At 39.3% G+C, this 18,319-nt stretch overlaps 1 protein-coding gene and 2 non-coding genes across 3 annotated transcripts; all 3 read left to right on the top strand.

Moving 5' to 3' along the window:
- Positions 1-37: 37 nt before the first annotated feature.
- Positions 38-10,001, top strand: LOC114540278 (cholinesterase-like; the record flags this gene model as incomplete). The annotated part of the gene is made up of 7 exons (XM_028560549.1): positions 38-199; positions 2,587-2,659; positions 4,519-4,674; positions 5,687-5,820; positions 7,010-7,166; positions 8,150-8,985; positions 9,901-10,001. Coding segments are annotated over exons 1-7 (1,478 nt in total), but the record flags the coding sequence as incomplete, so codon positions are not given.
- Positions 10,002-13,553: 3,552 nt separating this feature from the next.
- LOC114540280 lies at positions 13,554-13,679 on the top strand. The gene has a single exon (XR_003689034.1). It is a non-coding gene; the product is annotated as a U5 spliceosomal RNA (small nuclear RNA).
- Positions 13,680-13,925: 246 nt separating this feature from the next.
- LOC114540279 lies at positions 13,926-14,047 on the top strand. The gene has a single exon (XR_003689033.1). It is a non-coding gene; the product is annotated as a U5 spliceosomal RNA (small nuclear RNA).
- Positions 14,048-18,319: the final 4,272 nt, after the last annotated feature.

Below are 18,319 nucleotides of genomic sequence, written 5' to 3' on the forward strand. Positions count from 1 at the left end.
CCGCTGTACAAGGCAGGCGCATGTCCCTGCAGTCCCTCATTTGTGGCAATGCCCAAGGCGACCATAATTTACAGCCGACGTATAGAAGTTTACTGCAGTAAATTACTGACTTATAGTGCTGATTATTCTACAGCGAGGTTGCTGGTGTAACTAAACAGCTGATTTTTTCAGAAAAGAGATGAATGCTAAGAGTAAAATGGTAAGTTTCAAGATATAATGGCCGTTCATTTGTTCGAACGAAGCCCACATTGTTTGTCTATTAAATTTATTCGCGTCATCGCGTGCACTTAATTTCGCAAAGTTTTCGTTCCAATCCAAACCTTACTTTTACCATTTTAATAGGAAAAATAGATTGAAACATATTTCTCTTCAGAAGATTAGCTTAAAGACTAATAAAGTATATATATAAGAATGCTGAAAATTACTGAACAACGGCACAATGAGTTCTTCGACTGCCTAAAATAGACAAGAAAAATCTCGAGGTTCGATCTATAAGGGACTATTGCTATTCGTACTGCATTCGAAATGTTTCTTTCAAATGTCGCAATAATAAAGGTTTTTATCGACTCTTGTTATCGTACCTTTATAAAGGGACAGTAAGCGATTGCAACAAACGTTATTTTCGTATCGGAAATCGATGTTTGAATCCACGGCATACCGTACGGCGTACGGCGAATGAGATTGATTAGATTTGTAAAATTTCATATTTTTGTTTTTATTGGTGTGGTCACACGCGGCGCGCGAGCGGGCGCGGCCACGCGCGGGAGGACCACGTGCATGAACAGGCGCCCGTACGCGTGAATTAGGCCTTCGATAATTGTTTTCGCGTTTTATTCTGGGTTCCTTCTGCTGATTTTTTCAATTTTAATTTCTTTCGTATGAACTTTATTATAATGTTAGCCATAATCTCATCTCTGGCTAAAGTTTTCACTGTTGTTAAATCAGCACCCTACATTTGTTTAAATGAATGAGTCATTTTAGCATCAGTAAATTGGTGCTTAAGAAATGTAAATTCTTAGCTTGGTTGGTGGATCTGGGTATATGAGGCAAAGCAGAGGAAAATAAAACTAAGCTTTGGCAAGCAGTTGGCGAAGCATATGATGTGCTAAAGTACAGCAAACCGACAAAACAGAATTTGATCAAATATTCGCGATGCCATACTTGCAATTGATGACCGTATACTCTAGGCAGAAAGGAACTACTTTAGCAAATTGCTTAGAATATTTCTTAGACTATATCTTTTGTATTTGTGAAATGAAATACTCCATGTAGGAATAGTCAAGTTTTTTAAAAAAAATCATACCATATAAAATTATAAAATACCTGTTGGCTGGTAGGTCTCCGTGAACGAGCAGAAGAAATTTGTGAATTAAAATATTCAGTGTAAAAGTAAAAAAATTGTTGTATTGTTTAAATTTTATAACATATTTAAATACTTGTAAGTGATCTCATTTACACTCTAAATGCATCTTACTGTACACATGTTCAATGATCCCAATGCACTTGATGAAAATCTCCATCCCACATGATCTATGATCCCTGTTCACTATGCCTCATGGTCATTGTCCAGTGAATCATGACTTCTTTGTTCACATGATAAATGACTCATGCCTCACGGCACCCTTTCATGTCTATTTGGGGGGGGTTATCTTCTAACATCCAATCTTTACAGCACCGTAGGATTTTAAGAACGAAAATTGCAAAAGTTTTCCTGCTATTCATGATGTTATAGAGCAAAACACATTCTCCGACAGGATTTTATTATTTTTGTTCACTAGGTTACATGCAAATAAAATACCTTCTGCTATTGGTATAAACACTTGATATAACTGACTACAAAGGGGGTTTACAGTGTAATCCAAGTACAATTTTCATCAGGTTCATACCGAACACATCATGGTTGGGAGTGGCGGGAAGCAGATAAAAAATGAAAAATTTCCGAATCGGGATCCTATTGAATATATATAAAACTCCTCAAAATAATACAATACGCCATAGACCTCTAGCTAACTTGAATGAATTCAGGATATTGGGCTGAAAATTGTACCCAAGGCGCAAGAAATTTTGAAATATTGGGTTCTGGAAATAATTATTTCCTGCATTATGGTTCAGAATATTATATATATCAGAATATTATAAGGGTCGTAATATACACGAATAAGAGTGGGAATTTCAGCATTTTGCTTTTTGTAAGTATTGACAGCGTTGGATTAATATTTTCTTCTTTGATGATTTTCAATTTTATATTGCATATGCTTTGGAACGACGTAAACTAGTATAATAGCTTTACAATATAAAGGGTGTTCAAATAAAAAGTCAATGCAGTTTTTCTGCATATTATAATTCTTGTTCGGAAAATTAAGTTCGTATACGTACGTATTTTTACTAATGTTAGAATGATTCTGACAGCGAAAGATTCTGACTATTATAAATTCAGAATTTTGCAACCATTGTCCCCAATACCACTCTCCTTCGCTACGGCCCTGATTTTCACACAGCGGAAAAATGAACGCTTTTCTAAAGGATTCAATCTTGGAAAGGTTCTTGTATTTTGACTGTAATTTGAGCAATTTAATTTCATTTTAGCACGGTATTGCATTGGCGCAAGTTATTGTCGTGGTGCTGTTAGAATGTGTTGCTGCAGTAGAAGATGAGTCAGGTGTGGTTATATTAAATATATGTTTAATATTTATTACCAGGAACTTGCCTAAGAAAATTCAGTATTTCACTATAGATATATATTTTATTCATACTATATGCATGGTTACACATATTTTTAGCGTATATAATTAAGACGCTCTCACTGACAACCTGACACAAAGTATAGGAAAAATCTATACAATACCCTGTATTTTAGAAGAAGCCTGCATCATGTGTGACCACATTTACCCCACAAAACATATACAACCCTCAATACATACATAGCCCGCAATAAACACAGACCGCAATACATACAAAGACCTCAACACATACACATTTCGCAGTAATTACCCAGCCCCCAATACATACACAGTCCGCAATACATGCACAGTTCGCACTATATACAGAGCTCAATACATACAGTGGCCTCAATACTGAACACTCAATACATGCGTAGCTCGCAATTCAGAGACCACTATACATACACAGCCCTCATAGATTAACAGCTCGCAATCATACACGGCCCGTAAACATACACAGCCGTCAATACCAACAGAACTCTCAATACATACACAACCCACAATATCATACACAGCTCATACCCTTACAGATATGCAATAGTCGCAGAGAGTAATGGAGGTCCCAGCCAACATTTTTAATTTCTTGTAGCATCTATAATTTCGACGGCATATCTCTATCAAAAGTAATTTTATGACAGTATTTTCGTGAGGGTGACTTTTGGTTCACACTGTATAGTGATACTGACAAACCCGAAATTGACTTGAAACAATTTTACTTCCTTCATTCTTCGACACGATTAACGCTGTCGTTACATGTCAAAGCTAACAAGGGAATTAGAAAAAAGGTTCATGCTTACTGTAAACCGCGATTTCAACGCCATCTTTGTAAATACAACCGTCAAGCATTGAAACTTTGTAGTTTACCCATGCATATAGTTCATTGAAAATTCTAACAAAAACCACCGTTAGAAAGTCGATTTAGGGACCAGTCATGAAGTATTTACTATGGGGTGTGGAGAATATTAGGGGGGGGAGAGCTGAAAAAACCCCAAGAATCTCTAGGGGGTACCAAAATTATAGTGGTCATTTCTTACAAAGTATTCAGCACCTGAGGAGCTTTCAATAAAGCGAAAACGTTTGTGCAAAATGATTAAATTTAGTGTTGTTTGATATCCTTTGTCTGATCTTCATTGCTTCCAAGACGAACTGAACTAAACGCAAGACAATTTTAAAACAGAAGTAATGGGAGAAAGGGAGGGGGGGTTTGAAAAATTTACCTTACATGAAAGGGGGTAACGAAAATTTTGTCCATGCATGAGTTTTTGGGAGAGTATGAAAACATGTACTTGAAATTTCGTTTATCCTCCACCCTCCTCTAGTAAATACTTTATGACCCGTCCCTTGAAATGAGTAATCAACATTAACCTTTTACTCCCATAATATTCCATTATTTTCATTTAAAGCAAGGATTCCTTTTGTTTGTCACTCTGTATGAAAGAATTTGTAACTTGAGCTCAACAACTGCACTTTGTAGCTGAGTTGTTAATTGAAAGGCTGCATCGCAGTGCAGCAGGTTTGATTCCTGCAGAAAGACTTATGGCTGCGTTTCTTGAACCTGCTCATGGCTCGGATATTCCACATCGGGAAAATTTTAACAATAGATTTTTCTCCATTCGCTCTCTGATAACCCCACAGCATAGGTAAAAACACGCCAGAATGATGGCGGACGAAATAATACCGCGGCGTGAGGACACCAACTAAACAAACTTGTTCTACTGTTTATTACCTATGCTAGCTGTAGAACATCTTGAACATGCAGAGTTTTCCTTAAAGTGCTCTATACATAATTTATGTTTAGTCGTTGTTGAGATTCTGGCTGGAAAAGTTGGCGGGAAGATTGAAGAAACAAGATTGGATGGTCTGTATGTCCAAAAATTCCTCAATATCTATTACGCAGAAGCTCCAGTAGGGAAGTTAAGATTCGTGAAGCCTCAACCTAAAAAGCCATGGAACGGTACGGAGGAGTTTTAATCTACTTACATTATTTTTCTAGTTCTTATTGATCGGGTATCGTTTTTGTGTTCGAGCACTCTTTTTAAGCAAATGATTCATTGACAGAGCTCTCACATTCTAAGGAAACCTCCTTAAGAAAGTCTGGCTATACCAGGGGATGGAGGAATGTTTATAATGTTCCTAGCTTTTCTAAATGATCCTCCCCCCTCTGTAAAAGCATGCATATTACAATTGTGAGAACACAGTTCATTGAAGAACTTATACTTGAATAACGTTTGTTTATACATAACGAAAAAGATGGCGGATGTACATCTTACCAGAACGCATTGCGTCAGAAATCGCTCAAAGATGCGAATTGAGGTTTCTTCCAGGACAGGCATGAGAAATGAGGCTGTGTTAAAGTTTCATGCCATTCGGTGTTTGTCTTCTCATTCTTTTTAGTCATTTATGTTTGATATTTGCAATGCATTGTGGTAAACTGTACATTCTTCCACCTTTACGTTATCATCAATTTACTATTTCGGACAACTCGCGCGCATGTTTAGTTACTTTCGTTTCTCTGCACAAAGGCATATCATACGAAAAATGTAACCGAAGCATCAGAATTATATGTATGAGCGAATAACTCTATTTCATAATTCTGCTACTTATAGATACTTTTGTGCTATTCTACGCTAACATTAACAACAAGATTCTTTTCAAACGTCGAACTTTTCATGCGCCAAATAAATTTAAAAAGATAGATAAGAAGGCATTTCAGTTTATTATCTATTTTGTTAATGTATATTCGGCACGTTTAAAGTTCATCGGACAAATGAGACGCACAACTCATTACTCATTGTTCGTAATGCGTATGTCACATGAGTGTCAAAGTCTGAAACCGGTCCTTTGCATGAAAATGTTTTTCAGAACAACAGAGAATGATATATTTCAATTGTATCCAAGCTACCGTTATTGAATACCCCAAACGGTGAATAGAGCATCTTGTTTTACGCAACTTGCTATTTTTACAGGACTGTTGGAAAAGCCCGAGGATAAGCCGATATCGTGCCCGCAAGGTGTTAAAGTTCCTTACATAATGTCTGAAGATTGCCTCGTTCTGAATGTCTGGACACCACACCCAAGACCAAAATCTGCTACGGTTATGGTAGGATGCTATATTGTATAAAATATTCATAAAAAGCCGATTGGTACATTTGTCCAATATTTATCTGAGCGGAACCACATGGTAAAACCTTAAAATAAATGGTGACAAAGGCCGGAGTCGAATCCCCGAATTGTGGTTTGCTATATATGGAGCTCTATACCAACTAATCCTCGTCGGAAGTTTATAGCACATCGCAGGTTTATAGCGGTATTTTAATAACTGGATCCGAAATCATGTTTTTAAGAAGACTGGACCTTGTAGCTCAGTAGGTAGAAAATTGCGCCAGAAAACCACGTGGTCAACACTCCTTTGATCGCAATTACTGCGTCTTCGATCTGCACGATCCGCGACATCTGCACGATCTGCACGATATGCACAATCCGCACCACCTGCACGATCTGCAGCACCTCCACGATCTGCACCACCTCCATCATCTGCACGATCTCCACCATCTGTATCATCTGCACGATCTAGACGATCTGCACCATTTACACCATATGCACCTTCCGCACGATCTGCACCATCCGCACGATCTGCACCATTCGCGCGATATGTACGATCTTCACCATCCGCACGATCTGCACCATTCGCACGATCTGCCCTATTCGCACGAGATGCACCAATCTGCACGATCTGCACCATTCGCACGATCTGCACCATTCCACGATCTGCACCATTCGCACGATCTGCACCATTCGCACGATCTGCACCATTCGCACGATCTGCACCATTCGCACGATCTGCACCATTCGCACGATCTGCACCATTCGCACGATCTACACCATTCGCACGATCTGCACCATTCGCACGATCTGCACCATTCGCATGATCTGCACCATCCGCACGATCTGCACCATTCGCACGATCTGCACCATTCGCACGATATGCACCATCCGCACGATCTGCACCATTCGCACGATCTGCACCATTCGCACGGATCTGCACCATGCGCACGATCTGCATCATCTGACGATCTCCACGAACTGAACGTCCGCACCATCTGCGCTATCCGCACCATGTGCGACACCTGCAAACAACTGCAACATCTGCATCATCTGCACCTTCCGTACCTTCTGCACCACAATGCCACACATTTCATGACAACCATCTGAAAGCACCTGAAACCATCTGAAAGCATCTGTTAACCGATCACTACACTGGACATACCTCATTTATTTTACACTTTCAGATATATGTTCATGGAGGTGGATATACGCGAGGTACATCAGGAAGCTTTCATGGACATTCATTTGTCGCAGCTGCGGGTGGTGACGTCATTCTTGTTACAATAAATTATCGATTATTTGATCTTGGATTCTTGGTGACTCGTGATGAGAGTGTCAGAGGTAATATCTCGGAAAGAATACACTTAGCTCCTGTGTATATGGGTCGTGGAGATAATAAACTGTAAATAAACCGGAACGATAATTTGGTCGTAATCTTCAAGGCCAAATAGAAAATCGTAAAGCTATGCACGCGCGGAGTCGAAAATTATAACACTTGGAAACATCAAGTTTAATAATTTTTCACATTCTACGGCAATTACAAGTAACGAATAAAACCTAAAAATAGACTGTATAACTTGAATTGTGCTCTGAAGAGTTTTTGAAACCGTTGATTGTTATAAAGTAACTTTTTTCTCAAGTTAAAAAGCGCAGTTTGTTCGGGACATCCATATTTTTTCCGTATACAAAACTGCTACCTCTTGAATTTTTACTGATAATACAGTGAAGACTACCCGGCGAATATGGACTGGTTTTTCTTAATTAATTGATCCTTTCCGATAAAAAAAGGAGCCCTCCCCCATTTTTTCACCAAGCAAGCTTTTAATTGAATTTCGCATACGCCGATACTTTCCCTAGTTTTTGTCAGAGGTCGCGCTGTAAAAGTGCTTGTCTTATCATCTGAGTAAAAGCCAACTTTCGAAATTTGAAGCTTTCCTATAGACTTGCTACAAGTCGACTCTTAAACCCACACGCGAGCTTGAGCGACCTCGCTACGCTCGGTCACGAAAGCGAGGAAAGGGAAGGGAACGAGGGAAGCGAGGGAAGGGAACGCGCGGAAGACAAGTCTAGCTTTTCTACAAAGCTTCTTGCTGTACAATCGCTTATATTTTACAAAGATTTGACCGCTCCGTCGCACATCCCTTTATTTCCAGCTGTTCATAGCTAGCGCGTACCAGGCGTATCTTCAGGACAAATTTTAAACGTAAATCTTTATTTTTAAAATACGATCCAAGCCTGTAGGCTGTACTTTGATAATTGTCCTCAATAATCAAAACGTTTGATCCAAATGCAGTGTCAAATCAATTATCTTCGTGTGTTGACAGGGAATTTTGCATTGTTTGATCAGAGGTTGGCTTTTAAATGGGTTCATGAGAACATTGAGCGATTTGGTGGTGATCCTGATAAGGTGACGATATTCGGAGAAAGCGCGGGAGCTGGATCCACTTCCTCTCATTTCTTTTCCGAAGATAGTTGGCCATACTTCCAACGAAGTATTTTACAAAGTGGAAGCATCACTTTTCCCATGGGAGTAGTCGATATGAATTACGCGAAGAACATGTCAGAAGAATTTCTTGGCCAAGTAGGATGTAAGAACGATGAAAAGGTTTTGGAATGTCTTCAGAATCTTAGCACTGAGGAAATTATGGAACATTATCGCACTACAGAATACTCCATGACTAAAGATTTCATGTTGCCTGTCCTTGATGGTGATTTCTTTAAAAAACTGCCGGCCAAAATGCTTGAAGAAGGACAGCACAAACATGTAGACTTGATGATTGGCGTATGTGAACACGAAGCATTCCTTTGGCATTTTAGTAATCTCCAAAATAACCAAACAACCGAGTTTTACATTAACTATTTTAAACAAAATCTTCAATTTGAATTAAAAGATTTCTCTGGTGATGTACACAAGAAGGCTTTAGAGCTCTACGAACCAAAATGCTATCCAAATTACGTTGAAGCACTCAGGCCAACGATTGACTTTCAAACAGACAAGTACTGGAGTTGCGAGACAACCAAACTTGCAAAAACGTGGTCCGATCAGTCGATTGGTAAAAATGTTTATGTTTTCCGATTTTCCTATGCACCACCTCTGGATATATTGGTGTACTATCCTCAAGGCACTTTTGGTTTTGCTGCACATGCTTCAGATCTCATGGTGAGTGTAAAAACCTGCAGAAATTCCGGGGGCTCGATCAAAACATAGTTTATAGACGGCAGGCTATGCCAATGGCATTAAGCACTAATTAAAGTGAAAAATAATCACTTAATAATAGGAATTTTTCATATAGGCGAAATTTCTATAAACTCGTTCCGATAGTTCCTAATTCGATAAATGCTTCATTGTGCAGAATGTATGAACTCCTAGTGGTTTAGCGTCGCAAAATTTAGGTCTACCCGTGGGTAGTAGTAGATTCACAATAATGAATCTCTAGCAAAATCGCTCCAAACTATAGATTATTGTAATATTGAAGTAATTGCACACAGTTTTCACTATATGTTGAATGTAAGGGAAACCGTTAAAGGAGTCAGTGTCGTTAATTTGGGAAAATGCCGAAGGCCTATATTATAGAACGATGAGTTTTTCGCAAGGTATTACCCTTTTAACTAAGAGAAAACAGCAAGAAGCACATGCCGCCAATAAACGAAAATTATTGAGAAACAACGCCTTTAGTCGATCATAATGTGCTTGTCGAATGTGATGTGTGTTTGATCACAGTTCATTAGAATATACATGGTTTGGAGACTAGGTGGAAGTACAAAACAGCTTATTAAGTGTGTTATTGTCCAGGTTTATGCAAAAAATGGTTCCTATCTCGACACGTGTCTATTGTATTTTTGCTCAACTAAGCAATAGCATTGTTTTGGCTTAGCTCCTCAACCGTGATTTGAACAAAATTTTAATTCAAACATTACAGTCCTACCGCTCAAAATACAATAGACACGTGACGAGATAAGAGTGATTTTTAGCATAAACGTACCCCTCAGACTTAATAGTCAGCCAATTGAATGGATAGTTTTTCCATGGACGTTCAAAAATATTAAATCCAATGTTTCTTTGAAATTGCTTCAGGGGACGTTTGGTATGCCTATTAACCATCGACTTTTCCCAGAAGAAGACAGGGTTATGTCATCGCGAATGGTTACCTATTGGACAAACTTTGCCAAAAATGGGTGAGTATACAGGCCTTCGAGTGTTTAATATGATGTCATTTTCTACTAGAGTAATAGAAAGATCAATTCATTATAAATTTTTGCCATTTATTGCTTTTCAGTGATCCAAAATGTTGGGATAACAAATATCACTTATAACGCAAAAGAGTTCCAGAAATTACCCAATTGGCCCAAGTTTACTGATTCTAGCCAAAAATATTTGCAGTTCAATGGGCTACACGATGTGATGAATGGTGAAAATTTACGCCAAATGTACTGTGATTTTTGGGATGATCCTGAAAGTTTCACCTTAAAAAATCCAGTTGCTCCTGGTCCATGGAATATTTGGCTAGTTATTTGTATTACTGCTGTCGTTGTAATCATCCTTGACGCATTTCTGAGGCATCTCTTTGAGAAATGAACAGGAAAATGGCTTTTTTACTCGTACTGAACTTTTCATTCTTATAATTTAAAGTGTTTGCATGCTTGTCAGGGTTTGCACCAATCCAGGGAAATTGTTGAAATGTTTTGCTTCTTTCTCAATCTTGTTTCCGTTAGTTTTAAATGGCAAAATAAATCGGCAGTTGAAGTTTTGAAGTAAATTTTTAGCAATTCTTAATCTCAAAACTCTTGTGATGCTGGGAAAAGACGATTATTTTTACCCTAATCGCATGCTAGTCCCCAAGCATGAGCGGCGACGGGCGATTACTAATCCCGTCTATTTACTCGCGGTTAAGGTGGTTCATGCTGTTTTTTGGCAACAGGGAAAATTTATAATTTAGGGTGGAAATTTTGAACACTTGTGACTTGTTAAAAAGAAAGTGGTATCACGTTGTAAAGTTTACTATCTAAAGATTATAAAATTTTACTAGAAATGCATACATACAGAAGCCTATCGCCTCAGTTGAGCAAAATTAGCTGTGCAAAGGATCGTTATCGACTGGGATTTCTGGAATGGAAACAAAATTTCGGGCTTGAAAACAAAAGTGGGTTTCTAGAAATTTATATTGGAAAGAAGGGATGAACATATTATTTCAGGAGTTGGAAACACTGTAGTCATAAGCATTTCACGGAATATTGATGATATACCAGAATCTCACTTCTTGAAATTTACGTTCGCCATCAAAGGTAAGCCAAAACGCAAGCACTACGGTTAATTGCCCACAAACAATTCTCTTTCACGCCACGCACGGAGCTTTGTACCCCATCAAAAAGTTCCGTACACACCCCAGGATGATGTAGAAAAGCGTTCTTCAATGACGTGCGCTTCGCAAAATTTTGGACACGAAAACTTAGGAGAAATGACTAGAGGTTACTATTGCAAGGTGAAGTGCTACCTCAGACATGTTACCTATAAGGCAACACGTAGTTTTGAGGCAGCGCAATATTTCCTGGCAATGGGAACATTTTTATGTGTGGCATTTTCTTGCAATAAACTGTTCCGAGTTAAAAAAAAATAGTCAATCAGAAACCAGAACCTCGACAAAATCAAGTTGTCATTTCCTTCATTTCTTATAACTTCTGTACCTGAAAGTTTTCAATAATTCTATTATTTTCATACGAAAAGGTTTTATTTTTCAGCCAATTATATATTGGAAATTGACATAAGAATAAATCCAATGATAATTCCACGCCCTATCAGCTGAGAAAACAACGGATAAATCCGATGAGAGGGAGCGACGTTAATCATCGAAATTTAAACGTTAGTTTGTTTTTGTTAAATAGACAGTACCAATAAAATCGATATACAGCGTTTGAACCTTTCAAATTAACTGTAACGTTTTGTAGTAATGTTGCAGCACTATAAATTCCTCGTCGAATAAGATGCGAAAATTAAAACACAACTTACAAGAAACAATTGTTATTAGAGCTGTCAAATTACTACGATACGTCAGTGCCACATTAACCACAGGGCCAGCAATTTGGAGGCCCAAAATTTTGAGTTTGGTAATGAGAACAAACTAAAAGTCAAAACACAGCTTTCCAATGCCAACACAATTGCTATACAGTCTTTTCTTCCTGATTATACAGACTACTTTATGTTTCTTAATCTGTATTTATTTGTAGGGGGGGGGGGGTACATACATACATAAACTTTATTTTCACTCGAATTTACCGAGTAGCTCTAACAAAGAGCTAATATCTTCGAGCAGATGGAGTGGGCACAATGGAGGTTAAATCTGTGGGGGCGGCTCACTTGTCGTGCGACAAAGTTTGTAAATCAAATTGAAAATTAATCGCCATCGCTTATAATCTATATTGATGACTTTCCATCAAGTACATCAATTTTATTAAAACAAGCCGCTTATTATTTTTCGAATGAAGACTCAACTGAAGCTGGATGCGCTGCCTCCACACTACCCTGCGAAAAATCAGATGACCATGCAGGCCTGACATAGAGGCCAGAAGGGCTCCATGCGGCACAGCAATACGTTTGTTGAAAGGTTCAGTTTTCTTGAACACACTGTACAGGGTGTACTAAAAAAACACAAATTATTGAAATCGCCTATTGTTAGAGTTTCAATAATCTAACGCTGAGCTAAACGCCAATATGCATCAAATAGTGAAATAATTACCTGCAATAAGATTTTATTTTCAATGCTGTGTTTGCACATCCATGGGTACTTTTATGCGCTTGTGGATTCAGCAGAATGTCGAGGCATCAAATTCTGATAGTAGATTATTTTCAATAGTTTGCATCTTTTTGGTACATCCGGTATGACAGAGAATTTCATGCCGATTCGAACATGAATGGTTTTGTGTATGATCCACAGGCCCGTTAAGAGGGTGGTTGGGGGCCGGTATTCTCCACGGGGCCCCTCCTAAAGGGCCCTCAAAACGACAGTAAGAACCCCAAACGAAGCTTTTTCTTCGGAACCCACTCAACCTCTCGGCTTCCCTGCACATGCATCAAGAGATATAACACTTTTACTCGAGCTTTACTAATCGACCATTCTTGGTTTCAATCAATCAACTTTATTTAACGAGGGTAAACACTGAACAGTATATCAACTGACTAACAAGTGGCCCTCTAAAAATTGTTCCTCGTCAAATAAGATGCGAGAATCGCCGAACAAAGTATTCAGAAGTCATCAATTTGCCATTGAAAAAATTAATGAAATAACTCGAAACTATAAAACAACGCTTTGCGTTCAGCTTTCTAGGCCCTCGTGACATTTCACTTGCCGAGTCAAATAGAATGCCAATATGCCATACCCCATTTTGATGCTCGAGACGTCGTCGGACAAAAAAATTGCTTCCGTTGTACTCAGTCGTTTAACCTGGAGTATCTAATTTCAACGACAGTCAAGAATCTCGCCCGAGTTGAGAATATGATAGTTACCTCGATCATAGTTAATAGAGGAGAGGGTTTGGAAGCTGGGGGTGTGGCCAAAATATGTTATTGTTCTATGTCACATGACAGTACGAGTGCAATTTTTTCACAAAAAAATCTCTCGCCTTTTGCTAAAGATTTCCGTGGAGAACAACACAATGGGCCTCAGGGTATTTTTGTCGCCCGCTGGATTTTCCAGTCGGGTGTTTATCAAAAGTGTACGAGATCAACAGCTAGAGTAATCCGGATTCCCAATCATTTACACGAAAAAGTCTCTCGCCTTTTACTAAAGATTTCCGTGGAGGAGAACAACACAATGGGCCTAAGGGTATTTTTTGTCGCCCGCCGGATTTTCCAGTCGGGTGTTTATCAAAAGTGTACGAGATCAACAGCTAGAGTAATCCGGATTCCCAAAGCTCCTCTTCCTGGCAGAAGGCTATGGGTCATGCCAAGATATCCATCGACATCCCGAAATCGATTAAGCACTTGCTGATTAAAAAAGCAATTATATTCGTCACAATTGATAACATTGCGCGCGCACTTCCGTGACTACGGTGTTCCAAAAGTGAAACTATTTCGTTTATACAGCCCTGACAAGCACCGAAGTTTCCAAGCCTTTGTTTTCCTTCATTTTCACGAAAAAGTCTTTCGCCTTTTACTAAAGATTTCCGTGGAGGAGAACAAAACAATGGGCCTAAGGATATTTTTTTCGCCTGTCGGATTTTCTAGGCGGGTGTTTGTCAAAAGTTTACCGAGATCAACAGCTGGCGTAATCCGGATTCCCAATAATACTCTTCTGGCAGAAGGCTATGGGTCACGCCAAAAAAAGTCAAACGACATCCGGCAATCGATTGAGCTCTTGTTGATTAGCAAAACAATTAATATGTTCGTCACAGTTGATAGAATTGCGCCTGCACTTAAGTTTTCCAAATTTTGCTAAGCAAGGGATTGTAAGAGCAAGCACACTTGTCATAAAAGTGGAGGTCAACATCATATTTCAAAATTATGTGATACGAAACTAGTAAAAAAACATGCAGGTGTATGTAGGTGGCAACAGGTGAATCTACAGTAATTTATTGGTTGATGGTAAGCACTACTAGACTCAGGCTCAGGGAGCTCATATGCGTCATACACAAGGAACCTACTCATACTGAGCTAAGCAAATTGAGATGATGGTCTGTTCAACCACCCAAAAGGTCAACAGCTACGAGGTGAACGAATCGAGTGTCAATGCCGGACAAATTTGGAATGTCAACAATGCTGAATGAACTAGATAAAAGTGTACTTCTGACAGCTTCTGAAACGATACAACCATTTGGAGGGAGTGGTGATGGATGACAACCATCAGAAGAGTGAATTGCCTGTTCAAGTATTACTAGGGGCCAGTGATTATTGGAGAGGAATGGAAACGAAACCAAGAATTGAAACGAAAGAATTAAAATGGAAACGAAACCAAGAATTAGTCAACCACTGGAACCAATAGCCGAGTTGACAACGTTAGGAGGGACGGTGAAGTCTTCTGGCAGTGAGTCTAATTTGTCAAATGTTTATGCAACCAGAACATCATCTGCCAATTACCAAGAGTTATGTAGCTTGGATGTGTTGGGTATGGAAGACCGACAAGAAGGAAATCAACAAGTCATTTATGAGAGTTCACAGCTGACCCAAAATAAGGACGGTCGTTACGAGACAAGTATGCTATAGAAATCCGGACATGTCCTCTTGCCAACAAATGAACATGGAAGCCTAAAACGGTTGGAAAACTTGGTAAGGAAACTAGGAAGTGATCCAATCCAGTTAGACAAGTATGACGCCATCATTCAGGAGCAATTAGCGGAAGGTATTAGGGAGAGAGCTGTCAATGAACCGCAAGGAAGGGAATTTAATATTCCCCGTAAGCCGATGATCAGGGAAACAGCTGAAACAGCCAAAATGAATTATGAATTATGTTTGATGCATCTGCGAGTGAAAGTGAGAAAAGCCCATCTCTGAATGATTGCCTGGAGACAGGCCCATCTCTACAAAACCTCCTATGGAATGTCTTGGTCCGGAACCGACTAAAGCTCGCTTTCTCTACCGATCTGAAAAAAGCATTCCTGTAGGTGCTTAAAGAGTGGAGGACAGAGACGCCTTACGCTTCCACTGGATCAAGAACAAGGACCCCAGGGACATTGAAATTTTAAGATTTACGCGAGCATATTGGGGTTAGTCCAATCCCCTTTCGTTTTGGCTGCAACACTAAAGCAACATTTGAATCAGAAAAGAGAGAGAGATATCCAAAAGAATTCAAAGAGATAAAGAGATTCTTGTACGTCGATGACATTATCACTGGTGTATCCACGGAAGAAGAAGCCCTGAGTTTGAAGGGAACTGCCATATTTGTGTTCGAGGAAGCTGCTTTTGAACCTTATTGGGGAAGACATATTTCGTGAGGTTTCCGACCAACACCTTCTACAGGATGAAAAACTGTCTGACAATCTTGGACAGCAGTGGCTGAAGTTCCTGCGATGCCTTCCAGAGAAAGTTTATTTGACCCCTTGTGTAGAGTGTAGAGGTCGCATACAAGGGAGTTACCCCGTATATTTACCGCCTAAGGTCGTCCTGTCGAAAAAGATGGTGCGGATGCTCATGAATTAACTCTGCACGGGGAGTTAGCCTTACCATGGCACTCGTTCGCCGCGATTACTGGATATCACGCCTGCGACAGCTTGCACGAAGTGTCAACACTCGCTGTTATCGATGCAAGAAATTTCATGCGTCAGCTTTCCACAGCCATCCCCCGGAAACCTACCGATCGAACGTACCGAAGGCTCAAGTCATTCGCGTGGATTACTCGGGTCCGATAGTCTACAAGTATTCCAAGAAGAGAGAAGCATTCTTTAGTATCTGTTCAACTTCCGCTTCGGTTAAAACCACTTGCTGCAGGAGGTCACTCTTTTTCGGAACTTTAATTACGCTCGTCATAACCCAAATAACATGTTTGCATGGAATTGAGGTTCTGCGTACGGAACGTTGATCGAAGATAGGGCCACTACAAGTGGGCTAGCTTGCTACAAATAGTTACAGTGTATTGTATACTGTTCCAGCCCTTCCCCTCAACACAAATTTCGTAACCTTTGGGAAGGTCGAAATGACCTCTAAAAGTGCAAAATGCTTTCCATCCTCTTCAGCTTTCTTAAAAGATTTTAAAAAAGCCATGCTCCTGACTTTCACGAGAAAATTAGCCGTTAGAGAGTGAAAGTTCATTTGACATTTTTCTGCCATTTTCACATGAAATTTTGGCTGCGAGGTTTGTATGAATGTACTTTACGTCTCGCCTGCTGAGAATAGTGAATACTAACAGCAAGAAGAGTCAAGACGATCATTCTTCGAATTTTCTAATGAATCCATACACTTACTTGTAAATCCTTTCTAATTGCTTTCTGTCCAGTTTTTTCCAGTCTTGGCCAGAAAGCCGACACACCTCTGATATTGGGCGTAAGCGTCTAACGCTTGTTGCACACATTTCGTCTACACACAGTAGAAACGTCATAGTTTCCCCGAGAAACGTGTACATTTCCAGCGTGAAACAAACGCGCTCGGAATACAGTGTAAAACAAAGATATACTAGGATAGATAAAACACTGTTAAAGCTATTCATATTTACATCGTTGAAATACTATAGATTCTTATTATCGATGTTGAATAAGAACTTGACATGTTTTTAGCAAAATCTCAGTTACACAAGATCCTGCTATACTAGAGTGGTTGGACACTACAGTTGGGTAGGTAATAGTAGTTAGGTAATAGTGTTCCCAGCTCGGACTTTTTTTTAAGGGTGGATACAGCTCAATGCAGGAGAATGTAAAACATTCAGTATTTGAAAGTATTTGAATAAAACTATCGAAGAAATTTAACAGTTTGAAAGGTTTGTAACTGTAGGCATTCTACAGAAACAAAATATGCTTAAAGTTTAACAAACATGTATTGCAAACGAAAATGTCAACAGTTATCATTTGGTATAATATTCATATTTATCCAGATATCAATATACACCAAGTCACCAATGAAATGAAATACCAGCATGAGCTGTGACTTTAAGCAGTGTTTACACCACAAGGCTAGGCCTGCTCTATATTTAGCTTTTAACTTGATTTTTGTAGTCAAAATGCATTTTAATTGGTGAAGTCTTGCTTAGGAAATCTGCAACCAAAATAGGAGGTGATTCAGACTTCCTGATCCAGGAGAGGCTGAAATGTTCTTTATTAAAATTACAAAAACCTAGTCCAAAGGTACACCTAGTGTTGTAGTGTAAACACTGCTTTAGTCATATAACCATAACATTTTCAGTTATTTAACCAAATATTTACATAACCACCAATGAAACAAAATATTAACATTAGTTACGATTTTAGTGCAATAAGTATCCAAATATTATCATACACAAGTTATGTAAGTTATGTAAGTCCTATAGTTAAGCCCTTGGCTCCAAGTTGGAGCATGGGCTATCAACAAAAAGCTTCCAAAGACGTCTCTTTTCTGCCAACTGCTGCAGCTCCTTCCAGTTCTTCCCGTGTACCTCCATCTCTTCTTCCCTATCCCTCCTCCAGGTATTCTTGGCGGCCCCTCTTTCACTTCCCCTGCGGATTCCAATGTAGAGCTTGCCTTGTAATACTGCATGTTTGAAGGTCTTCTCAACGTGTGGCCTACCGACGTCCATTTTCTCTTCCTCACTTGCTTGACCATTGGTATTTGACCTGTCCGGTCCCAGAGCTCTTCATTTGTGATCTTGTCCATTGTGACCAGGTTTTCTGAAGGGCAATTACCAAATTAGGTGATATAAATTACTATACCAGGCAAAAAATTACTACGCATGCAAACATTTATCCCGCATTATCATTGGTAGTTCCAAATCTTCCAAAATATCCCTACTTTACCCTAACAGAAACGTATAAATAATTATTGTTTTGCTGTGGAAATGACCTAGGACACGACAAACAGGGGCTGCTTATGGGAAACGGGATAG

This window comes from Dendronephthya gigantea, unplaced genomic scaffold (genome assembly GCF_004324835.1).
Source record: "Dendronephthya gigantea isolate DGI-Jeju-01 unplaced genomic scaffold, DenGig_1.0 000228F, whole genome shotgun sequence".
NCBI lineage: Eukaryota > Metazoa > Cnidaria > Anthozoa > Malacalcyonacea > Nephtheidae > Dendronephthya > Dendronephthya gigantea.